We start from the raw sequence: 18,811 nt of genomic DNA on the forward strand, positions 1-18,811 counted from the left end.
GAACCAGAATGCGTTCAAGATGGAGTAAGAGCAGGGCCAGGACAGTCCAAGACAGCCAGCCCTCCTCCCAAACCAGGGCTCCAGGGAACCTCAGGGTCAGTCAGTGTATGGGAACCAAATCCTCCCTTCACCAATTTGTCCTTTCCCACCTCCCATGCTCTGACACACAATCTAATCTAGCTCATGGTTATATCTTCATCTTGGTCTTTGCCTCATATGTCCTCCACATACCAGGACACACAGGGGACCTTCATAAACACTCACCAGGATTAAGAAAAAGAAAACCCCATCCATTGTACAGAAGTGGGCTGACCTCAGGGAGCAGAAGCTCTCAATTCTACAGGTTTCCATGCTGTCTCCTGAGGATACTCACCCCAGGAATCTCCAAAAGGCTTGACACCAGGAGAGGCAACTTCAGAGCTGCAACACTCCCAGTGACACCCACAAGAACGTGGAATTTTCTCTTCACCAAGGGAGCAGCATCTTGACAAGAGGCTCTTGGCTCCATGTGGGGTCCAGCAGCTTCGAGTCCCAGGAGGCCTGCCAATCCTGAGTCTCTGTAAGGCTCTGTCAGGATTTAGGAACTAAAAGCAGAACAAGGGGTGACCCCTTCACTCACACATTCAAGGACCATATGTGCCTAGGCCAGACACTGGGTTCCCAAAGGGATCATCAGCCCCAGGCTTTGGAAAAATTGTGATGAGAAAGTCAGACATCCTCACCCCCACAGATCAGTTACAAGGTAATGTGGCAAGTCTTGTATAAGGAAGGTCTACACAAGGTGCTGTGGCTGGCCAGTGAGTAGCCGGCTGAGAAAGTCAGAGTCTGATTCCTAGAAAAGGTACCATTTGGCGTAAGCCCTGAAGGGTTTCTAGAAAAAGAAGAAAATGATTTCTAAAGAAGAGCAACTTCAACCTTGCAAAGGCATGAAAAAGCGTGGCAGGTGTGGGGAACAGGGAGTAGCTTAGTAGTGAGGCTTGAAGGGTGATGTAAGGAGAGGCATAGCCAGAGGTAAGGATGAAAAACCAGGTCAAGGGCAGTGAGGACAGGGTACAGTGTTTTACTGGTGGGGGGAGACTGTGGTAGGGATGGGGAATGAGGCGCTACTGTGGTGGACCAGGCTGATAGACCAGAGAGAGTGGCAAGAGGGGACGGATTCCAGGGTTGCTTCTGAAGTGGAACCCTTGGCAACAAATTGGGTTTGCGTGCTTCAGGGACCTGAGAGATTGGCCTCCCTGTCCAAGGGTATATCAGGCCAGGCTCCACCATACAAATCAAAACCCAGGAAGAGACAAGCATAAAGGGGATGAAGGCTGCCCCACAAGACCAGCAGGTCACTTTCTTTCTCTGGCTCTCAGATGTTGCTGAAGTGAGCGCTCATGACAATATGGCTGGTGGTTACCCCAAAACCTACACTCTGGCAGACTGGGTCAGCAAAATGCACTTCCTCCATGGGAAACAATCACGGAGGACCGAATATGTCTAGCACTGGGCAAAGGAATTGTAGAAGACACAGTCACTGCCTTCAGGAGTCACAACTGAAACCATGCGTTACGGGTCCTTTTCTGGGGTACACATTTTTGGTGATCATTAACTCAATCTGTACATCAGTTTCCTTACTTCTCCCCCTCCACCTTCCCACCACCTCCACCAGTGAACTTGGGACCAGGTCTAACAGTCAATTCCCAAGCCCAAAATCAGACATTTAATGGGTCCTCAACATCATTTACTAAATGACTAATAAATGGTACCCTCTGAGGTAATGTGGCGCAGGGCCAAGGACAGAAACCTGGTCTGTGAATCAAGAGCCCTGGACACCTATCTTGTTGTGTGACCCTGGGTCATGGCCATGCTCCTGACTTTCACTGTTCCTTCCCTGTCTCTTCATCTGAAATTGGAGCAATAGCATCAAGTGACCCTTGAAGATCCTTCCAGCAGAAACCTTCTGATTCAATACTGAAAGATAACAGTAAAGGTCTCTCTGTACAAAAAAGGCAGAATCAGCAGGGGGAGGGAACACCAAGGCAGGTCCCAAGAAAGATGTGCTGGTGAGTTACTCAATGGCTACCTCTCTAGCTGGGCTTCCATGGGAGCCACCTCTTCATATCACAGGTCCCTTGGCCCCCTAGGGCCTCTCTGCCCAGTATTTGCCTTCAGCATTCAGCCCACACCCACAGAAGATAAGGATCATGTTTAGGTTCCATTGTCTCCCTCCTACCCGAAAGGGCCTCCCAGAGGCCCAGACCCTTCTCAGCAGAGGTTAAGCACAAGCAGATTCCCAGAAAAATTCCATTTGCCAGCAATCTCAATCTCTGCTCAGCTTCAGAGACTCAGCCAGGGTCATGCTTGCCGGAAGTTAGAGAACTGAGTCTACCCTAGGGCCCAGGGTGCCCTGTTAACATTTGACAAGACCCAGAACTAATCAGCATGCTGACCTACGGTTGGTGATGGAGGCACATTTTTGATTCTCCAGGGAATCCTAACTGCCAGATCTCAAACCCTGACCCTGACCCACACCAGGCAGCTGGTGCTAGGGCAGGGGGATTCTTGCAAAACAAGAAGCTGAATTACATCTCTGCAGCCCCTGATGAGGGGGCTTCCTCCACATCAACTTTCTCCACACCAAGCTGATTTCATTCTTAATGAACAGATTACTGAAAATAATCAGCTAAACTTGGGGCAGGAATCCACATTGGTGACTTCAAACGTCTCCCTAGAGCAGGTAGTAAAGTCCAAGATATACTACTGACTCCTCAGAAAGCTTCACCAAGAACCAAAGTCCACCTACCCTTCTAGAAAAGAGGGTAGCAGGGGTAGAAAGGGAGGTATGTACTTAAGGAATAGAAATTGGATAATTTAACCAACATTTGAAGGCAAGGTCAAATCACAGGAAGGGTGAGAGCTGGTAGGAGTTCTTTGTATTTGCTCTCAGAGGATCAAGACTCAAACCAGAAAGACTGTTACTCTATCCAGATCCTGTTGGAGCCATCTATTTGTACTGCCAGAATGGACTCTGCTGGACTCAAAAGAACTCTTGAGCAGCAGAAAGAGTTAGCAGGCAGGTAGGCAGGTGAGCTAGCAGGCTCAAGGATGTGTTTATTGAACCTCAAGTTCCTAGGGTGCCAGCCATGCTGATAGGACACTCAGTCAGAAAGATGGCAGCTTTTCTATCCTTTAAAAAGACTGGGTCGGGGTGAAAGGGTAGGTAGTTCAGTGGTAGAATTCTTGCCTTCCACGTGGGGGACCCGGGTTTGATTCCCAGTTTGTGCACTTCCCAAAAAACAAACAAAATGAACAAAAATTCAACAAATGCTGCTGCAATAATGGGATACTAACATGGAAAAAATAATGAAATGTGACCCTCCCATATAGCATACAAAAAAAAAAGACTGGCCCAACAAGAGTAAGGAACTTCAGCTTGTGGCAGTCTTGTGATAAGTAAGTCTTCTCTGACGAGTTTAATTAAGGACAGAGTTTAAGTAAAGGTTTCAGGGATACCCGCCAGTGATAAGATGAACAAAGTGTGTAGATAGGGCAGAGCAAGGATAAAAAGGGAGCAAGGCCAGACAGGGTGTAAGCCCTAACTAAAACAGAACAATAAGGGCTTCAGGGTGCAGGACAAAACAATCAAATGGGGGTGGGATGTGTGATATGGTATGGTGTGGGGCGTGTTGGGGCAAAGTAATGGCAGATGCCAGGGATCTAGGATCCATTCTCATTCCACATGACAGAGCCTGAATCCTTTAGCCTAACATCAAAACCATTCACTACTACCCAGGCATCTGCTTCAGCCTCAGCTTCCATCACTCCTCAACACATTCTACTCTGTCCCAGTTATTATGAACAACTTGCAGCTCCCCATAGTGTCACCCTGCCCCAAATCCCAAAGATACATTAAAAGAGCCAAGTGACCACAAGGGTATTTTAAATCCTCTGCCCCAACCCCAGCTCAAGGCTTTGGCATTCTGCTAACAGACTGCTCTTTTCTTAAACCAAAGGCAGACATGCTTGACTCTGTTGCTGCTGGAATCCGGCTTAAACCACAAGTTAGGAATGGAATCCGGCTTAAACCACAAGTTAGGGATATATATATATATATATATATCTTTATATCCCCAACGCGTGTATATATTTTATGTACATACTATGTGTGTATGTATGTGTTTGCTACTAGATAGGTAGGGTACTGCCACCTCCCAACCATTGAGAGATGTGGAAAACCACTGCTCCAGAAAACCCACCATCTTCCCAACTTGAGAATCTCTCCTGCTCACTATCGGGGCACGGGTCTCCAAATATTTCAAAAGACAGCAGGAACTTCTTTTCTTAAGAAATTTTGCCTCACTATAATTCTGAAAGGCCATTTAGCACTCTAAGGCAAGACTATGGGATTATTCCAACATCCCATGGCTTTTCAGTTTTACCAAAATTTTAAATATAGTTTGTACTGTAGGTAGCTCCTGTTGCTGTTTTGGAAGTAAGTTCCTGATTTAAAAAAAAAAAAAGGGAAATGGCGAGCCAATTGAGATGGCTACCTCTGAAACTAGGTAAGGGGGAAGGGGAGAACACTGAACAAACAATTGCGGAGCAACACAAAGTTGTACATAAGGGGAGGGCACACATACAAATCCTCCACCACGGGTTTCGTGGTCCGAGACGGTCCCTTACAGATCCTGGTAGTCCCAGAGCACAGAAGGGAAGGTGAAGGACCAGAAGCTCCACAGCCCCTATAAACACACACACAGCCGCGAACGCCCCGCAGCCCCATCCCCAACGCCACACACACACACACACACACACACACACACACACACACACACACACACACACACACACACACACACACACACACACACACACACACACACACACACACAGCCGCAAACCTACAATCGCGAGCAAAACAGCTCCGATTTCCCGCCTGCGGAGGAGAGGGCCCACCCAGTCAGCCCCTCTTCCGCGGCAGGCGCGTCTCGGGACAAACCTCAAGTCTCGCGGCGTCTTGGCTGCCCTTCTTGCTGATTCTAACTAGCGCGCAGCATCACGAGAGCTCTGGCCAGCTGCGTGATCGCGCGGCCTTCTGGGAGTTGTAGTCAATTCGGGGGCGAGGACTCCAGACGCTAACCCTACCGCTCCAGTATTTCTTGTACTGACGCCAGAGCCTAGCTTAATGGTCCGTCCTGCCCGCCTTCCCACCCCCATCCGACACGTATACACTGCTCCTCATTCGTCACTTCACACAGTATTTACTGAGCCTCTTGTATGTTCTAGGTGCACAGTTTTTAGAAAAGATCAGACCCGGCTCTTGAGATAAACTGGGGACTTAGAAAATTGCAGTGTAAATCCGCAGTGGGGAAGGCAGAGTCCTGCAGAAGCAACAACCAGAGGCAGGAAAGTCCTCTCAAATAAGGAGTCACTTGGAATTTTCATAAAAAGAGGGCCAGACAACAATCCAAGTGGAGAACAAGCACTGGCAATGGGGAAAGCAGCAGGAGAAAGCACGTGGTGTATATTTTCCTTGCCTCCTTCCGTCTCCAGCATTCAAAGGCCCCAGAAGCTCTTCAGTTATTGAGGCTGCTCAGTCTGCTGCCTTTCACCCGGAGTGAGAGGTGAGGTAGGCTCTGTGTGCTCTACATCTGCCCTCAGTGAACCATCTAGACCATGCAGCCCCTGAACCCACTGATCCATCCAGCTGAGTCCTACTTTCTCCTCAGCCGACTCTCGGAGAACACAGAACTTCCTTCTCCTAACAGGCAGGATTCCTCCGTGGCAATTTCAAGGCCTACTTGAGGCTTTTTGGGAGAAAGGACCACATAGGAGCATGGCTTTTGGCTCCAGGGAATGACAGGCCACAGACCCATCCAACCCTGACCCCACCATACTTCCATGCCCTGCAGCCCATGGTGAAGCTTCAGCTGCTACCACGCAGGCCCAGATGAAGAAACATGACACAGCAGGAGACACAGGGCCAAATGTTCCCCTTTATTATGGTTCACTCAGTTACCACGAACAGACGCTGGCTCAGGCAAGTCAGCTGCCAGCTGGGGAATGGTCTGTGTCTCCCAGAAATAAGGAGGGGCAGTGGGCACCAGGAGAATGCAAAAGCGGGTCACTGGCTGGCCAAAGACCTGAGGGTCCCCAGAACTGACCTGGGCTCTCTCCTATCCCAATCACAACACAGGCCCTTCAGCAGAGATGAATCTGTGTCCACCCTCCATCTTCATACTGGTCCCCTCCCCGGGAAAGTGCATAGTTGCCTGGAGATGCAGCATCCCAGGGCCTGGGCAAACTGGGCCACATACAGGTTACAGGCTTCACAAGGGTGGAGCCAGGGCATGGCCATACAAGTCTGAACCAAAAAGGCAGGTAGGGCAGGAAATTGATTGGAGGTGGCACCAACAGGTCATAGATGCTGGGTAAGCAGTTGGACTGCAAACCTTCAGGAGCCACCAAAGAAACTAAGGAAAAAGCAGTCAAAAGTCTGGGGTGGGGGAAAGGAAAGGGACAGGAGGACCTGGACTTAGCATCCCTTTTCAGGTACCACAGGATGAGACAAAAGCTTTTTGGAGAAAGTGGCAGGGGAGAGAATCAATCACACATCTGGTGGCCCAAGTCAAAGAGACCATTAGGCAGAGAACTTTCTGAGCTCCCGTTAAAGGGAACTGAAGAACCTGGAATTCAGATCTCAGGGTGACACCTGAAAGCCCAGGTGTTAGGTTCCAAGCTGAAGCCAGCCCAGAATGGCCAAGCAGGATTTATTTTGTTTTTCTAGGCAAAATAATGTGGTGGGTTTCTGTTGGGAAAAGGGAAAGGGGAAAACTGAAGGTAAGGGAGTAGGAGCCCCATTTCCCTCCAGGCCTCAGACTGAATTGGGGCCTCTAACAGCGATATTCTCACACTGCTTGGAACAGAACAGCCCCATGAACCTGAAATGGTTTTCCTGGAAGGGGTAGCAGGCTCTGACAGGGCGAGAAAGGGCCAAGAACCAAGTCCAGAGAGCAGAGGGGAGCAAGTTATCTTAATTTTCAAAAACAAGAGCAACCCACCTACCTCCTAGCCTCCCACCACCCTACCTATCATGAAATCTCATTCAGGCCATTGTGCTTGTGGCTAGGATTAGGCCTGTGCTTCTTCCTGGGTCTTGAGTTCAGGTACCCAGAACTGCCCTGTGACCAAGAGCAAGCTGGGATAGGAAAGGCATGCTCCTCCTCACTGGCCCTACCTGCCTTCTCCACTGACCTTCCCTCCAGGCCTTGCCCTGAGCCCTGGCCCTTCTACCCAAGCAGGACAGCTACTCCTCCCAGGAACCCAGTGGTTACTCAGAGATACCTAGAACCTGCCCAGAGGGCTTGGGCCATCCAAACCTCACCCAGGGATCAATAATTATTACATACCTCTGATCCAACTGTATCTTTATATCTGACAACTGTCTAGATGCCACCCAACTCCCTGGGGAAAACAGTGGAATCTGTCCATATGAATGTACCTCGCATGTAGTGGGGTCAGGGTAGGAGGGGCAACTGGCTTGGGGGAATGGGGGCTGGGAGGAGCATAGGCAGAGGGACTCCAAGGGGCTATGGGGAGAGAAGGAGAAGTCAGAAACAGATTCCAAGAACCTGATGGCCAAGTTCTAGGAATCAAGGAGCCTGCCCCTGGATTTCCACTCCCTGGGAGTCAGGTATCCCAAATGGTCTCTGCATCCCCAGCTCTGTGCCCCTTCCACACTGGGGCTAAGTCTCAGCACCCCTATTAGCTTCCTTCGTCTGGGGAATGGACTCAGTCTTAGAAGCAGATACATCTGGGGCACTCAGCCTTGAAAAAGACAAAGAAAAGCCTCATGGGAAAGACCCTGGGCAAGGGGAGATATCACAGGGAATCTGAGAGCAAGAAAGAAGGGATGGGAGGAGAGGAGAAGGCTGAGGGGGGAAAGATATCCAGATGGATCCAGAAAGAGCTAGAGAAGATACCCTATCTGTCCCCACCCTCCCATATACCACCACTACATACCACCATGAATGCTGAATACTATTGCTTCCCAGAAAGAGCAAAAATGGAAACAGTTTTCAACTCAAAGCCTTCCCCATAAGGGGTACACGGGCCAGTTTGATAGGGGGCATCCTGGTAGAGGGTGGGGGGCTGGTTTAGTTCTAAACACACATCTAGCACCACAACAGAAACCTCCACTGCACACTATTTCACAAGGGGACATGGACACAGCTACCACCTCATGGACAGCTCCATATGCAGCCCACTGCTCTCAGAGTGCCAAGAGCAGAATCCAAAGGATGGGAGGAGGGGACAGACATATACACACACATACATACACACACAGACATATATATATACATATATTATATATATATATTATACATATATATAATATATATATATAACTCTGATTCTTTTTACAAAGTATGGGGAGGAGAAAAGGAAAGGGGGAACCCTGCTTGGTCACCACAACAGACGATGTGGCTTGAGCTCCCTGTCCCACTGGCCCCAGCCGCCCTCTGGTAGGCTGGCTGGCTCACATCTCATTGGAGTATGTGTAGTTGGGGGTGGTAGAATACTGGGTTTGCGGCTGATTCATGGCACCCTGTGCGGCCCCCATGGCTGCATTTTGGGCCGCCTGCTGCACGTGAGGGTTCTTCCATGCCCCTGTGGTCCACTCCTCCTGGGCTTTGCTGAAGCTTCCTCCACTGCCACGGTAGAATTTATGAACCTGGAGGAAGAAAAGCATAAGCAAGGGCTAATCAAAGTGAAGAGGCAGCCCTCCAGGGAATAGATGGAACCCAGGGACAGGTCATCATAAAAAAACAGCCATCCCTCCCCACCTATGGCCTGTGCACTAGCAGTAAAGTCCACCAGGCATTTCCAGAGTGAGTCCCTTGGAAGACCTTTGCATCCCCCTGTAACTTGGAGGAGGGGTTGTCACAGGTCACAGCCCCTTCCCAAAGCTACCCTCTTACCCTTGAAGTGACTACATACCATGCTGAGGGCAATGAAGGAGAAGACAGCCACGACCGTGAACATGACGGTAGGAATGAGCATCACCACCGCTGAGCCAACGTTCGTTCCGAAGAAGGAGATGGTGGCAATCCAGCCACTGCAGGAAGAGACCAGCTGTGGGTGTGCCTGTGCACGGTGAGGCATACCCAGAATCCATCCCACTGGGACAGTGAGGGACCACCCCATTGCCACAGGGAGGGAACATGGCATTGGCTGCAGGGAACCATCTTGCTGATACTCAAAAGGCCTGTGTCAGTGGTTCAGAAAGAACTCTTTCAAGTGGCTGAGGAGTAGGAAGCTCCTCAGACACAAAGCTTCCTTTCCCCAGGTACCTTCCACAAGTTCTTCCACAACCTCTCTCTCCCCTGCAACCACTTTCAGATTCTCCTTCCCCTCTGATGCGAATGCTGTGTCTGCTGCACTATCCCGAATCCTCACAGTCACCCACTGGCAAGACAGCTTAGCACACAGAGGTGGGAAAAGGATACATTCAAGGGGCCACCCTTTCCAGCCCCAGGCTAGTCCCTTGCCTCTTACCAGACGCCCCAGCCTGGGATGCCCACAGCCTGGATGATGCTGATGACCAGCTGGGCCATGAAGGTGAAGAAGAATGCCATGAAGCTGAAGGAGCTGTCAGTCCTGCAGCAGAGGAGATGGCTCCCGTCACTGGGCAGAGGGCCAAGGCTTCTCTGCCTTCAAGGCTTCCGAGCCATTGTAAGTGAAAGTGAATGCATAATGGACAGAAGCCACTTAAAAGTCTTAAATGAGGAGCCAGGATGAGACAGCTTACATTGAGGGATCCTCACAAGTTTCCATGGATTAGGCACTGCATACAACATTACATGGGAGAGATCTTCTCATGAATGGACCTCCCACTGGTACATGGCTCGATGGCCACATTGGCACAGAAATAGATGGTTCCATTGTGGCAGGAATAAATGACCCCATTGTCAAAGCTATGGACAACCCCACTAACACCAAGACAGCTATCTCCACTGGTACATGGATGGATGGATCCATCAGCTCAGAGAAACCCACTGGCACTAGCATAGACATTCTGCTGACACCAAGATAGTAGCCTAAGTGGGATAAAGATGGATGGTCTACGTGGCAAAGAGATTTAAGGCTTCATTGGCACTGAAATGGATATTTTATTGGCACCAAGACAGATAGCCTTGTTGGTACATGAATGAATAGTAGTTTTGGCACAAATATTAAAAACACCATTTGGCACTCAAATGGACGCCCACTAGCACCAAGACAGCTAGCCCCACTGATACATGGATGGGTAGTCCCTTTGGCATAGAATAACCTCATTAGGATGACCTCATTAGCACATGAATAGTGGTTAGTGGTACATTGCTGGCTGGTTCTACTGGCACATAGATGGACCTCGACTCCAAATCAGCTAGTCCCACTGATACATGCAAGGGCTACTGCACCAGTATAGGTGGCCCCTTTGGCACAACTCAGTATGCAGCTGCCTGGGGAAGGTGATGGCAGAAGGCAAAAGTAGGCTTATTCTCCATGTTGCCAACCCAAGGGTAGAGAGAGGAGGGACAACACTAAGGTCAAGGCTCTGACTCCCTGCCCTTTCACCCCAGCCTGGAGCCCCCAGGAAGCCCAAGCCCTTCCTACCAGTCTGAGCCAAGGGTGAAAAGGGAAAGTGAATTTGGGGGCTGACAAAAAGGAGGTGAGAAAAGATTTATGAAGAGACAGGAGAGATGAGCAAAGACACAGGCTAGGAGCTGGGGTCAGCACCAACCACTTACTTGAAGGCCTTGTAAATGGGCCGAAACCAGCAGACGTAGGAACAGGGTGTGAAGAGGATGAGCCAAAGAAAGGCGAGGCCAAAGTTGGTGGCTCCCCCGCCTCCGATCAGCCACGCGAGACAGCCCACCAGGTTCACGGCCAGCGTGACGCTGTTCACTGCAGACCCAGGAGCCCATGCATACACAGAGACAGACACCAGACACACACACAGACACTCAGAACCATATCGAGATACATGAGCACCCAAATGTGGACATACACAGACCCATAACTCAACACAGACCCACAATCAATCACATGCAAATAGACACAAACAAGTGCAGAAATGTAGACGAACATAAATACACAGACACAGACACAAACACCCGCAAACCACATATTCACAGAGTTGAACCCAGAAGAAAACCCACAAACCCATATCAATGAATACATGCACAGCCCCATGCAGAACATACACAGAAATATGAGACAGACATAAGACACACACACACAAACACACACAAAGGAAGTAGAGACTGTAAGAAAGAAAGCTGGGAACTCAGACCAACCCCCCTCCCAAAACCCACTCCTGAGGGGATGCCAGAGGAATTCGGAGAACACAGAATCTCCAAGGGCAGGAACCCAGAGCTTCAGCCCAGCAAGTCCCTTCTGTGGTCCTCAAAGCCTCAGGATGGTAGAAATCATCTAATAAGAACAGCCTTAGCCCCTAGCCCTCCCAAACCCATAATACCACCAAGCCCAAGATGCAAAAAAACATGAGAAGAAATATAAGAAACCTCATGTAAATACTTCTTCAAGTCATCATACCATCTGCCCTGCATTTAAGTTGGGCAGGCAGTGGTGCCTGGGATCTCAGTCCTTATCAAATCCATTTCTTAGACAGCTATCACACCACCTCCTCCAAGAAGCCTTCTTTCTCTACTGCAGCCTTATTCATCTCCCATCCCTCTGACCTGTAGACCTGAGCAACAACTATGGTTCCCTGAGTACAAATCCCAGCCCATTAACCAGCCTAGAAGCTTCCTGAGAGCAGGATCCAGGCTCTCCCTCTTAGGTCCCCATATAAACTAGCTGAACCTAGAATCACAGTATCACTGAGTCACAGTCAACAGGGACTTCGAAGACCCCTTGTTTTAGAGATAAGAAACTGATGCTGACACTATCACACATCCAAATCTTCTGACATCAAAGCATTCCGTTCCTCAAACGTGCTGAGTCCTTTTAAGGATCCACAAAGACCTACTGAATAAATAATAAATAAAGGAAGGTGGGCTCAATCTTGTTTTCATATAGCCAGGCTCTATGTTCTGAATCCTGCATGAAACCTTTAAGCATCAGGGTTTTAAATATTTCCTTGGGAGAAAAGCATCTGACAAGGGCCTGGGGAAGACTTAGGGAGATATTTATAGTCCTTAAATCCAGCTTCTGGATGAGAGCTTCTGTTTCCAGAGGCAGAGTTACCAAAGCCCAGGGTCAGACAGAGTGCTCCCCAAGTCTGGCCTGGCCTGACAATCTTATCACCTGTGCAGGTACACTCACCTCAGGACCCTCATAATGAGGGTGGATATGTCTTCCCCTGTGTTACAGCTGTATTGCCTCCTCCATGTCTCATCCATCCCTGTTAATTGCCCCAAAATTTCCTAAAGCCTTCATGTTCTTACTACTTTTATTTGCTCTTTACATAGAAGAGGCATTAACCCTTAATTATATTGGTATAGAACTCCCTCCAGCTCACTTGCTCTAGTGTTCCTTTTGCAATTCTACTACCTCTTTAGAACAGACATCCATTTTCTTGGCCACTCATTCTCTATCCATCAGCTTTATTTTTTTTATCTTTACATTTCTCTTTGTACAACTTAGATTCCATAATTCATTACAATTATTTTTCTGTTCCCTCCCCTATCCTGTCTTCTGGTCACACTCTCCCTGGATGAACAACTCCATCCATACCTTAGCTGAGTGCTGTGAGAAAAAAAAGTGACAGAATAGGGAAGCCTGGTAGGGCTATAAATTCATGGTAGCCAACCTGACCTGGACCCTGAGCATGGCCCAGATTATCCTCACCCTCTGTCAACAAACATACTCTCACCCTAATCCCACACTCCTCAAACCTCCCACCTCCATTTCTCCATCATTGTGTGATGGAGAAAAATGGAAACTGTCAAAGGTAATCTCATTTTATTCCCAACATCTCAAAATCTACCCACACCTGTACATTCCCTTCTTTCTTTACCATGTGGACAGATCCTTCCTCTACAAAAGGCCAAGCCAGGACTTGAAACACAGTCTGTCTGTCCCCTAAGTCCATTTATACCAATACATGAAGGATTGATATCCTTCAATATCATGAAGGATCCTCAAAGACAACATTCTTTACCGCCTTCTTGGCACAATCATTTCCCTAAGTAAGCAACTAACTACAGGTCTAACTCAAGGCAGTAACACACATGGCTGTGGTCATACTGAGGCTGTCTAGACACCCTGGTACCCAGCACTGGACAGCCAGCCATGCCTGTGAGTTAAGTTCTGGACAGCCTGGACAGCCAAATTCCCTCCTCCCAAGACAAGACTTTCCACACCAACCTGCCACCATTCATCAGAACCTGAGGCTTTTAAACTCTTGCCCTTAAACTTTTGAATATTAGAACTCTAGACTCTTAAAGCATGGCCCACAAAACAGAGTTACATGGGACCACAGTGATCACTGAGCCAATGTCTACTTTCTACAAATGAGGAACCTGCCATTTGGAGAGTGGTGGGACCAGTCAAACTTGATCCCATATCTCTCAACTCTCAGTTGAATGCCTTCTCTTTGAACAATTTTCCAGAGAAAGCAAGAAAAATGAGGCTTTGAGGAAGGGATTCCTCTCTGAATCTGGAATCCTGAGGCCCTAATGGTCACCAGAGGTTCTAGAGAAAACTGGCCCAGTAGGAAGGGGAAGGGGGGAAAAAGAAGAGGGGATTACACTGAAAAAAAAAAAATCCCGACCAAATATTCTATGAATGGGAGATGGGGAGAGGTGAGGCCTAGATGGGGTGTTGAGGGAAACTAAGGCCTAGCTCGGGAGCCAGTCTACGATAGGAGCTTGCTGGGAGTCAGCCGGGGAAAAACTTCGTGGCTCATGCAGATGCTGCATGTGGGGGTGAAGGCAGTGGGTCTGTGGGCATCTGACCCCAGTGCTCGGCACCCACCCATCTTCCCCTGTCAGCCCGCCTGGCCCACTCCCATCTCCACAGCACTCACACATCCAGAGGTAGTAGAGGCGCTTAGTCATGCTGAGATGCTGGGGAGGGATGTCTGCCTCGAAGTCTTGGTAGAAACATGGCTTCAGGGGGATGAATTTGGGCAATGGTGGGAAGTTGTTCACTTTCTCTGTGAGGGAAGCATATTGCATATCATGACCTTGAAACTTCCCCTCCTCAACAATCCATGATCGTGTTACCATAACTCTTTCCCCAGCCTGGGCTGCCTCCTCAAACCCTGTGGCTACTGCCCATTTTGGTATCCCTGCCGGACAATCTGTGATTTGCAGCCATGTTCAGGGGCTCCCAAAGTAGCCAAAGGCCCTGATACAGTGTCACTGTCTCTCAAAAAATTAAAAAATAGCAAATGCTGTCCATCAGAAGTATACCACCCTCCTCAGTGGGGAGCCAGTTCCAGGGAGAAGAGGTGGGATGGGAGAGAGTCTGGAGACCTAGGTTCTGGCTTCCACTCCAATATTCATGCTCTTCAGCAAGGCACCACCCCTTGTCAGGCCCCCACTGAGGTGGAGATTGGCCAGATGGTCCCTGCAGGTGTCTCCAGCATGGAATTCTGTGCCTCTGAAGCTTTGGAAAACGAAAGAGACTCAGAAAACAGAAGGAAAAGTCCTCAGAGTATTGGAGAGCAATGGTGACAGAGGGGACAGGGACCAAACCACCCGTGCCAAGCTAAACAGTCAAACAGACAGTCAAAAAGACAATGACCTCAGGATGCTCAATCCCTGATCTCCAGAGTCAGAGATCTGGTGGTGGGCTAGACAATATCATGTTGAGTTTTCTGATAGACAGCCTTAACAGGCAAATTAAGGAAAACATGGGGTAAGCATACAGGAAAAACCTGGCCTCTCAAAGATGAGGTAGATGAAGGTAAGGGAAGAAGGCCACCCCACTTGTTCACTTCATGTCCTGCCCAAGCCCGTTCCTTACCTGCCATGATGGCACTAGCCAGCCCAGCGGCCTGCCCACGTCTCTTTGTCCTGACCTAGAAAAGAAGCCAGAGAAGGATAAGGGTCTGTGCCCGCCCATTCCAGTCCCTTTCTCATGCCCAGCTGGGTTGGATACTCCCTGGGGCAAGCTCCCATTTCACTGGTTCCCCCAGTGGGATGACTCCACTACAGGCAGCTCCCCTCTTCCCAGGGCACCCTTCCACCAGCCACATCCTTCCAGGTACAACCTGGAAGCACAAAATCTATCCTCAGAAAATACCCCATGCAACAGGGGGACAGGAACCTGGGAAGGAACCCTATGTAGGGTGCAGTAGTTAGATTCAGTTGTTAACTTGGCCAGGTGAATGTGCCTAGTTCTATTGCTGCAGATACGAGCCAATGGTATGTGAACCTCATCTGTTGCTAATTACATCTACAGTCAGCTAGGAGGCATGCCTGCTGCAATGAATGACGTTTGACTTAATTGGCTGGTGCTTAAACAAGAGAGTGTAATGTAGCATAGCCCAAGCAGCTTGGCATACCTCATCTCAGCACTTGCAGCTCAGCCCAGGCCTTTGGAGATGCAGAAAGAAATCACCCTGAGGAAGGTTGTTGGAACCCAGAGGCCTGGAGAGAAGGCCAGCAGAGACCACCCTGTGCCTTCCCATGTAAGAAAGAACCTCAGTGGGAAGTTAGCTGCCTTTCCTCTGAAGAACTAACAAAATTAATCCCCTTTTATATAAAAACCAGTCCGTCCCTGGTGTGTTGCATTCCGGCAGCTAGCAAACTAGAACATAGGGAAAGCCAAGTGACAGAGAAGGCCTGAGGGACCAGAGACCTCAGAAATAGGAAATTCTATTCCCTGACTCCAAATACAGGCTGAGCTGGTCTCAGTCACAGGCTGGCATCTCCTCCCTCCTGCCTTCAGTCATTCATTGACTTCCTGAGGGCTTATAATGTGCCAGGCTCTGGGGAGACAGCATGAGCAAGACAGACATGGTCCCTGTCCTCTGCATGAACCAATAAATATCCTCTGCAGTGAATAAAATAAAATGGAAGTAAAGCTGCATATAACAAGGTGATCTAGCCTCATCTTGGGAGTCAGGGAAATTAAAAGTAAGTAAATGTACAATATAAACCAAAAGCCCTAATGTAAACCATGGACTATAGTCAGTAGAGTAACTGTAATAATAGTGTTTCATCAGTTACAACAAAGGTACCACACTAGTGCAAAGTGTTGGTAATAGGGAACATGGGGAGGAGGGTAGAATATAATAGCTCTGTGTTTTCTACATGATTTTTCTGTAAACCTATAACCACTCTAATAATAGATAAGTAAATAAATAAGAAGGAAGAGGAGTTATGAGGTCAGAGCAGCCTTCTGGGCATAGGGGAAAGCATCACACCAACCTTGACATCAGGAAAGAACTTCACACCTTTAAGGGTAAGGAAGTCACCATGGCTAAAGTGAAGAGCACAAATGGAAGAGCAAGAGAAAATGAGACTGGAGAGGCTAGGTGGGCAGGGTATGATTCTTGAGACCCTTAGGAAGCAATTTGAAGAGGCCTATATGAATTGGATTTGCGGAGTTGGGGGGAGGGAGGCAGCGAGGAAGATTTCCTGCCAGCTTAAACCATTGAGTGGATGGTGAGGCCATTTACTGAGATGAGATGCAGGGTCCAGGGAAAGACGAGATGCTGCTGTTACAGACATGCCAAGACTCAGGAGCCTGAAAGCCCCACTCAACACAGGGATCATGCATGACATGCAGATTCTACAGGTCAGGAGCTTAGTGGGAGACCTGAACTGAGATGTACATTAATTAAATAATTATTGGGTATATTGGGTATCAGGTATCAGAAAATAAAACTTGACATAAAAATGGATTCTGTGGGCAGGCCACGGTGGCTCAGCAGGCAAGGACGCTTGTCTGCCATGCCAGAGGTCCCGGGTTCGATTCCCGGTGCCTGCCCATGTTAAAAAAAAATGGATTCTGTGACATGGGGGTCCCTTCTGTTTCTTTCCCTCAGCAAATTCTCTGACAGGAGATGATGTGACAGCAAGATAGTGGGCATGAACGCACGGACACCCCACTCGCCAGCAGCCAGACCAGGTAACCATGAGCATGAAGTCATGATCTGCACCAGCCTAATATCTCCCGGTGATGCCTGCAGCCACACGTCACCCCCACACCTCTTGGCATGGTTTTTTTCCTTTAAAACCACAAGCTGTCAAAAAGACAGTTGGAGCCATTTCTCTTTTGCTAGCAGGTTTTGCTGGCTCCCACCTGCCTGCTCTCCCCTTACTTTCTTTCTGTCTGTTTCTTTCTCTCTAGCAATAAACTATTAAGCTTTAACTCGCTGTCTTATGTGGAATTCTTTCAACGCCCTGTGCCTAACATCGGAGAGTTAAGGTCGAGGAAGCAATGGAGCAACCACTTGGAAGAACGGAAACATTGAGAATTAAAATCAGAAAATGGTCCATGACCAAATGCTAAGGTAATGCAATATTTAAAAGTTGGCAGTCACCATTGAAGAGCTACCAACTTCCCCCTTAGCTCCTCACTTCTAACCCAACCAATGAAAACCCAACAATTTCCCACAGCCACCCAAACCTCACTTTTTCCAATCCCCACCGGACTTGTCCATCACCCAGTCTCCTCTACCAATGCCCAACAGACCTGTCAACCACCTAACCCTCCTTTCTCGCCCAAAATCTCCACCCCTTTGTTTTTTATATACGCAGCCCTCTCCATGTATAAAGCAGGCTGGAGTTTAGACTTCAGACCCCCAGACCTCTCAGTAAATTTCCTCCCTGCAAAAAAAACAAAAAAGAAAAAGTTGGACAATGATTTATATAAAGTTTAAAAATAGGGGAAACTAAACTACAGTGTTAGAAGTTAGGACAGTATTATCCTTGAGGGGACATAACTGGAAAAGGGCAAGCCCCTGAGGTTCTGGTAAAAGTCTGTTTCTTGATCTGGGTGCTGGTTGTGTAGCAGGCAGGCCTTCCCCTCTTTCTAGTTCAGCTGTGCTCTCTGTGGAAAATCCCCAAACCCCCTCTCCTTGCAGGCAAGCGAGATAAGGCACATTTCCTGGGATAGAAACCCCCTCCCCTAGCCTTCAGGAACTGGTAAAAATGCACGTAGGCAAAAGAAGACATTCCTGGGATGGGGGCCCCTCAATGGTTCAGCTCTTTCAAAAAGCTAAGGTTGCCTTTTGTTCGGGGCTCAGACTTTTGAGGTGACCCAGCTGGGCCCTCGTGCGCATGAGCAAATAAAACCTGCTTCCCGAAACTGCGGATCCTTAGTCTCAGCCTGTTCTAACTTTGCAGAACGTTCCTGGAGGCCCGCGGCCTCATTCCTGGTTTTCGCGCTACATTTCTGGGGGCTCGTCCGGGATATGAGGCATGTGTACTGTCACCTCCCTCGCCCATGGCGGTGGCGGCGCCCTGACTTGAGACCCGATGGAATCCAGTGCCGGCAGCGGGGCATTTCCCCATCTCTCGGATTCCTGAACTCCCTGGATGGGGCGCCTGTCACCGCCAGAGTGGCAATGGATCCGGGACCGTTTCTGGAACCAGGTTTCTGGGAGCACCGCCCGTCTGTCTGGTAAGCACTCGAGTGCATCAGGTTAGCAGCCCACTCATAGAAGGCCAGGGGCCTGAGTGGAAGGGGGGCCTGATCAACCCAAGACTCTCCGAGTACTGGTCTCCATCTGGAGGACCAAGGGAAACGGAAGTCTTCAGGTTCGGTTCCGGAAAGGGCGGTGCAGTGGGGGAGTGTTGGAATGTGTGTGTGTGTGTGGAATTGTGTGAATGAAAGGAAGTCCTGGGCTGTGCACCAG

General features: G+C 49.0%; 2 protein-coding genes across 9 annotated transcripts in view; both read right to left on the reverse strand.

Annotated features, from left to right (window-relative positions):
- The window catches only part of PPCDC (phosphopantothenoylcysteine decarboxylase), a 79,613-nt gene extending 74,565 nt beyond the window's left edge, over nucleotides 1–5,048 (reverse strand). For 4 of the 6 annotated variants that reach the window (XM_077123752.1, XM_077123754.1, XM_077123753.1 and 1 more), the window contains exons 1-2: nucleotides 4,891–4,992; nucleotides 374–584 (exon numbers count right to left, since the gene is read on the reverse strand). In XM_077123752.1, the coding sequence (XP_076979867.1) occupies nucleotides 374–508 (135 nt within the window). In that variant the 5' untranslated portion in view covers nucleotides 509–584; nucleotides 4,891–4,992. Of the gene's footprint in view, nucleotides 1–373; nucleotides 585–4,890 lie in introns of all 6 variants that reach the window. The other 2 variants (XM_077123751.1, XM_077123755.1) reach the window with 2 other exon arrangements.
- A 923-nt stretch (nucleotides 5,049–5,971) lies between these two features.
- The window catches only part of SCAMP5 (secretory carrier membrane protein 5), a 72,659-nt gene continuing 59,819 nt past the window's right edge, over nucleotides 5,972–18,811 (reverse strand). For all 3 annotated transcript variants that reach the window (XM_077123757.1, XM_077123758.1, XM_077123759.1), the window contains 6 exons: nucleotides 14,968–15,022; nucleotides 14,024–14,152; nucleotides 10,779–10,935; nucleotides 9,544–9,645; nucleotides 8,986–9,103; nucleotides 5,972–8,719 (listed from right to left, as the gene is read on the reverse strand). In XM_077123757.1, coding sequence (XP_076979872.1) covers nucleotides 8,525–8,719; nucleotides 8,986–9,103; nucleotides 9,544–9,645; nucleotides 10,779–10,935; nucleotides 14,024–14,152; nucleotides 14,968–14,974 — 708 coding nt within the window. In that variant the 5' untranslated portion in view covers nucleotides 14,975–15,022 and the 3' untranslated portion in view covers nucleotides 5,972–8,524. The remainder of the gene's footprint in view (nucleotides 8,720–8,985; nucleotides 9,104–9,543; nucleotides 9,646–10,778; nucleotides 10,936–14,023; nucleotides 14,153–14,967; nucleotides 15,023–18,811) is intronic.

The sequence above is a fragment of the Tamandua tetradactyla genome, chromosome 12 (assembly GCF_023851605.1).
Source record: "Tamandua tetradactyla isolate mTamTet1 chromosome 12, mTamTet1.pri, whole genome shotgun sequence".
Lineage (NCBI taxonomy): Eukaryota > Metazoa > Chordata > Mammalia > Pilosa > Myrmecophagidae > Tamandua > Tamandua tetradactyla.